This window comes from Procambarus clarkii, chromosome 7 (assembly GCF_040958095.1).
Source record: "Procambarus clarkii isolate CNS0578487 chromosome 7, FALCON_Pclarkii_2.0, whole genome shotgun sequence".
NCBI classification, from domain to species: domain Eukaryota; kingdom Metazoa; phylum Arthropoda; class Malacostraca; order Decapoda; family Cambaridae; genus Procambarus; species Procambarus clarkii.
This window is the reverse complement of record NC_091156.1, coordinates 15180589-15186519: the sequence shown is the minus strand read 5'-3', so window position 1 is coordinate 15186519 and position 5931 is coordinate 15180589. Positions and strand designations below refer to the sequence as shown.

The following is a 5931-nucleotide window of genomic DNA, read 5'->3' as shown; positions in this document are numbered from 1 at the left end:
TATATATATATATATATATATATATTATATATTATATATTATATATTATAATATAAGAAGGTACATTGGGATTGTGAGGATTCATAGTATAGTAATTACAATCTTGTAAAGCCACTAGTACGCGTAGCGTTTCGGGCAGAAACGCTGCTCGTGTATATCAGACTACACACTATTGAATAATATTACGGCAAAAAGAAAAAAAGTCATATTGAAATAATTAGGTAATAATATCTTTGTGGCAACTCCCGCCTGACAGCTCGGGCAGAGCAGACCGCTTCCAACGCTTGCTCTGTCAATGCTAGTTTTTTTGCCAGACTTCCCCACCCTATTGCAGCCAAAGTATGCCACCAACTATTTTTTTTTTTTTCCCGTGATCAAGGAACACTAATAAGCACTTTTATAAGACAAAATTTTACTTTTATTTTTTTATTTCTTGTGCCTGGGAGTGTTGCAGGCTATAATTGCAAAAGCATCCCAGGGGTTAAGTCTGACTTAGAGAACAGGAGAAAGATTTACTCAGATAGGTTCTTATGATATTATTTAAGGTTTAATTTTGCCTTCCCCTCCCCCCTCCCCCCCCTCCCCCTCCCCCCCTCACATTGATGACAAAAGTTAGTCAGGTTCTGTCTTGTACCTTGTTGCTTTTGGGTTGGCTTGAAATACCTTCTTTGTTTTTTGTTTTCTTCTTGTCATGGTTGTATATTTTCCTCCTATTATTCCTGTCCTTTCTGTATCACTCTATCCTTTGTTCTCCCTCACAATAAGGAATTTTGTGTGTCATTAACTGCAAAGCATTGAAAATTACCTTGTTCCCGAGTTATTTAAGCTACTTGCTGAATTGTGTTACAGTTGACTGATGCATCTTTTTATTTCTCAGAACCTTGTTGATGAGTGTGCAAGTCAAGACAGAGGTTGCTTTGAGAAAGATACTCGGGAAACACGATGCCTAATTTCTGGGGCCCAAGACACTATTCCAAGCATTCCTTACCTTGAACTAGGAAGCCAAACAGGTAATATACAAGACCTTTCAGACCCAAACAATAAACTACAAAATAGAAGTAAAGAATCACTTGAACATTTGGATGAATATTTAGACATTAGCGATACTCCCGATTATGAGCCATCAAATTCAAAGGGATTTAGCAGTCACTGTAAAGAAATGACAGCTGCAGAGCCTCAGAATAATATGTTAAGAAAACCAGACTCGGCAGTGGATAATTACTGCTCGGACTCGAGCAGTAGTGAATATTCATATGATCCATCCATTAGAATATTAAACTATTCTACGAAAGGCGTAACGACACGTAATAAAACACATAAAGTACAAGAATCAAAAACTTTAGACAAATTCCCGAAGGAAATGAAAATGAATATTGAACCTCTTAGTCTAAGTGAAGTACCAGACAGAAACACCTCTCATGCTATTGTCCAACATGTGGTCACACCAGTAGGGCATGAAAAGAATTGTTCGGTAAGACCAAAGGAAATACAGATAACTCGCAATATAAACAAAGAAACTGTTAAGCTACGATCAAATGATTGTCTGCAGGATAAAGGTGAATGTAATAGCATCGGAAAGTTCTCTCTCCTTTCTTCTGAACATGCAAGGGAATCTGCTCAGTTAAATAAAAATGGAGCAATAAGCATTCCTTCAAAAATCCTTGAAATCAAAGGAGTAGTCCCTGAAGAGTCTGTTCACCAAAGCATGAACAAAGAGGGTGATACCTCTTGCAAGTCAAATAACTACATAACACAGAACAAAGAGGACACACTACTTAAAAACAAGGAAACCACACATGAGCACAAGGAGAGCATAAGACCCAGCAAGGTACAAAATGAGCTAAGCAAAGAAAAGGAATCTGAAAAATACACTTCCAATTTGGAATATGTAGAGTGTGTTAGAGAAATTGTATCAGCATCTCAGTCATGCTCAAGTGAAAAACCCCCCTCAGACAGGAGTGGTTGTTTTAGTGAGGGATCTGATGCTTTGAAAAAAATAATTTTGTATCAAAGGAAATTTATTTCATATTTAAGACAGCAAAATTTAGCAAAGAAAAATCATGAACTGATTTGTGATTTAGTTGACAATATTGGTAAATGTCAAGGGCTATATGAGAGACTGCTCAAATCAGAACCTCTGAATGAAAAATTGCAGAAAAGTTCTGATACTCAGGAATACTTGAAAAAAGATAGGTGTCTATCAGAATGTGATGAAGTTTATGATTCAGATGTTGATAGTGCTGAAAAACTTTTCAAAAGAAGTGATGTTGATCCCGTCAGGAATATTAAAGACCCCTCAGGAGAGAAGACCATTCAGGAGAGGAGAGGACCACTCAGGAGAAGACCACTCAGGAGAGGAGAGGACCTCTCAGGAGAGGAGCACTCAGGAGAGGAGAGGACCACTCAGGAGAGGAGAGGACCTCTCAGGAAACCACCACTCAGGAGAGGAGAAGACCTCTCAGGAGAGGACCACTCAGGAGAGGAGAGGACCACTCTTAAGCATGAAAGGAGGATAAAGGATATGGGATTTATTGCCCAGAAAGCAAATGAAGATGGTAAACACATGGTGAAAAGTACTCATTATAGCTCGAATGCCATGAAATGTGCATTACTTACCAAAGATCCTTTGCTGACTAGGGAAGCATTCGATACGGAGAGCGTGAGAATTTCAACAGAGAATCAGCATAACTTACAAAGCACGAACTCGTTCATGACCACTTGGGTAAATAATGCAGCGATTGGCTGTGCCTCGATGTCATTGCCTGTTTATCCCCAAATTTTTGGATATGCTCAGGTGATTGAAACCCATCCATTTAATTTCCAACATTTTATCCCAGTTCAGAACTCGAGTTCTTGTTACCTTCCTTCAAATTTACAAAAAAATTAATACATATTTTTTAAGGCGAGTTGAGAATAGTTTTTGGCTTCGTAATAACTGTAACTTTAATTTTCTTGTATTCATTATGGAACAAAACTTTTATTTTTATTTGTAAACATACATGTATATATATATATATTATTGTTGATTACTACATCCTGAGGTCAGTAAATGGCCTACAGGAGACCTCAATAAACCTAAATACATACAGGCTTCCTGTACCTGGCAATGAGAATTAATGTGTTTTCTAAATAAATTGTTGCACTATAACAATACGTTACAAGAGGCTTTTCCTTTGTCATATAATTTGCTATCCAGCATTTTGTTTAGAGTTTCTTACTAATTACTATGTTTAATTTTGTTCTCTACATTATATATTAATTTTGTGCCTCAATCTAGGAATGATAATTAATCAAACGGATATGGGTTATACTGTCACACAAAACATCTGTACTTTAGAGACGTACAATTTTGTTTTTTGTAATTGTGTGTTACACTATTAGTGAATTAAATTGACAGTATGTATACAACTGAAAAGGAAGAGTTTAGCAGAATTTCTAGAATTGGCTATGAAATAAAGATCTCCAAGCAGTCTTATCTCTTCCCTTTGTACCCTTGGCAGACTTCCATGTAGGGTTACTCTTTCTATTTTAATAGTTATCATGATAATGATGATTAACCCTTAAACCGCGCAGTTCACCTGCAAGCTCTCGCCATGTTTGCGTAATACGCCTCCGGGTATTTGTATTTTTCACATTCCATTCAAAACTCTCGCGGCTACATGGGGTTCACATCAGCTTCCTCAGGACTCTTGTAAACAGTCGCCATCTTTAAACAAAATTGTGGGCCACATTCCCGGGTGTGAGAGCCTCAGTACTGAGTGAGCAAGCAAGGCTAGCGCGCACAGTATGAGCTCACAGCACTGCTGTTCAGCTTGTGACCACAGCATCGCCTAATAATGTCAAAATATATATATAACTTGTATTATTTAGCCATGATAGTATTACAGAAGAGCCTGAGTATGATAATGACTGTGTACAATGTTCAAATATCATTGATTCAATGCTGTTCACGATGTTCACAGCGCTAACCACAGCAACACAGCATTATTTCGTCCATCTAGGAATCTTCAAACGACTTCCTAGGTTCCTTTACAAAGTAAACTTATTCATTTACAGGATTTAGTGACCAGTATTGTGATAACAGCAGGATTGTGGTGATAATAAGCACTGTGCATAGTATTGTGGGAGGAGCAATTGTGGTGAGGGAAGGAGGGAGGGAGAGAATCGAGGTAGCCTCAATGTGTGTGTGTGTGGCAGCTAGTCTTGATTTGCTCATCATACTAGCTTAGTGGTTCGCTATGGTGAACACATATGTACATGGGTATATACAATGTGTGTATATACCCAAGTACATATGTGCGTAGTATTGTGGGAGGAGGAATTGTGGTGAGGGAGGGAGGGAGGGAATCGAGGTAGCCTCACTGTGTGTGTGGGGCAGCCATTCTTGTTTTGCTCATATTACCTTAGTGGTTTGCTATGGTGAACACATTTGTACTTGGGTATATAAAATGTGTGTATATAGTGTAATAACAGCATCAGGAGTATGTTGGGAGGAGCTATTTTAGTGAGGGAGGTGACGTAATTGTAGCCTTGTCTGCTGGCTGCTGTGTGATTTCTCATGCAGTGTATGGTGGCCACTGTAATGTTGGACACAATACCGACTTACTTGCATAGTTCTGGTGAATAAAACATGTAGATAGGTATACATAACATGTGTAAATGGTGTAATAAAAACAATAACAGTATGGTGGGAGGAGCAATGTTGGCGAGCAAGATGTTGGAGGAGTGAGGGAGACACTAGATATTGGAGTGAGGGTGTGGCAGCTGACACTCGTGGAGTTCTGAGTGTGTTGATGGTGAATGTATATAGTATGTGATAGTGTGTAAATAGATTGTATATATACATAAATTAGCATGATGTATGGGAAATATGTGCAACATATGTGTACATGTGTGTCATGTACGTAATACAGTGTTTTCGGACAGTACAGATGTTCTACTGCCATAATATATTGTAAGTGTTCATTATACGTAGGATTGGCACGAAAAAACAAAATGTATTTGGAACTGTGCGCAAAAAATGAACAAAAATATATTTGCGGCAATACACGCATCCTGCTCCGGGCGCCCTACCGGCCTGGGGGAGTACGACGCGGGCAACCAGGTAATGATGACGTCACGCGTGAACTTGCGGACCCCATAGCAGCCAAAGTATGTACAATTTCGACCTTCTGTTACTATACCCATACTCGGGGGAAGGGTTTTTGACACTTTCAAAACAAAAAAAAAATAATTTTTTCCAGAGAATTTATTTCCTGCACACTGGGGGGGTGTCATATTTGGAAGCCAAGCAGTTGAGTGGTTTATAATAGTACAGTAATTATATTTTGTAAAAACAAAAAATTAACAAGTTTGCAGTGGTTAGTTAGTCCATATAGTATTTGTATTTTTTATATCATCACTAATTATGAACTTAAGATTATGAGTGTTAAATTCTACAATATTTGAATTGAAACTAACATATAAATGTTTAATTTTTTTAATTTAGTATATGATATACAGTTTCCTAAAGTGATAATACTAAAAGCTATAGACTCATATATTTTAGAATCTGTACTATTATTATAGTTACTACTGACTGTTTTTTCGGTATTCAATAATCGTAATAAAAGCAAATGCATTGTTTTAATTTGGGTAAAGAAATATGAGTGTTATACATTTTAATTATTAACCCCTCAACTGCGCCGGCCAACAAATGTCGTTTTGAGAATTGTACTTTTTTATTAATTGGGCTATATTTTAATGTTTTTTTAATGTTTTCTTTACTCTTTGTGTTTTGAAATGAAAATAGTTTGATTTGGAAACAGTTTGACATTAACTTTACCGGAACATTTATAAAAACAACAAAAATAATATGTCCTTAACAATTGCTCTTTGTAGTTTTTGCCAAAAACAGGTGTGGAGTGCAAGGGTTAATGAGAAGTGTGTGCC

General features: G+C 37.3%; 1 protein-coding gene across 1 annotated transcript in view; it reads left to right on the top strand.

The window, feature by feature from the left end:
- LOC138349812 (uncharacterized) overlaps positions 1-3471 on the top strand; it is a 37046-nt gene extending 33575 nt beyond the window's left edge. Inside the window, exon 9 of the mRNA XM_069314825.1 lies at positions 878-3471. Coding sequence (XP_069170926.1) covers positions 878-2887 — 2010 coding nt within the window. The 3' untranslated portion in view covers positions 2888-3471. The remainder of the gene's footprint in view (positions 1-877) is intronic.
- The last annotated feature ends 2460 nt before the right edge of the window (positions 3472-5931 follow it).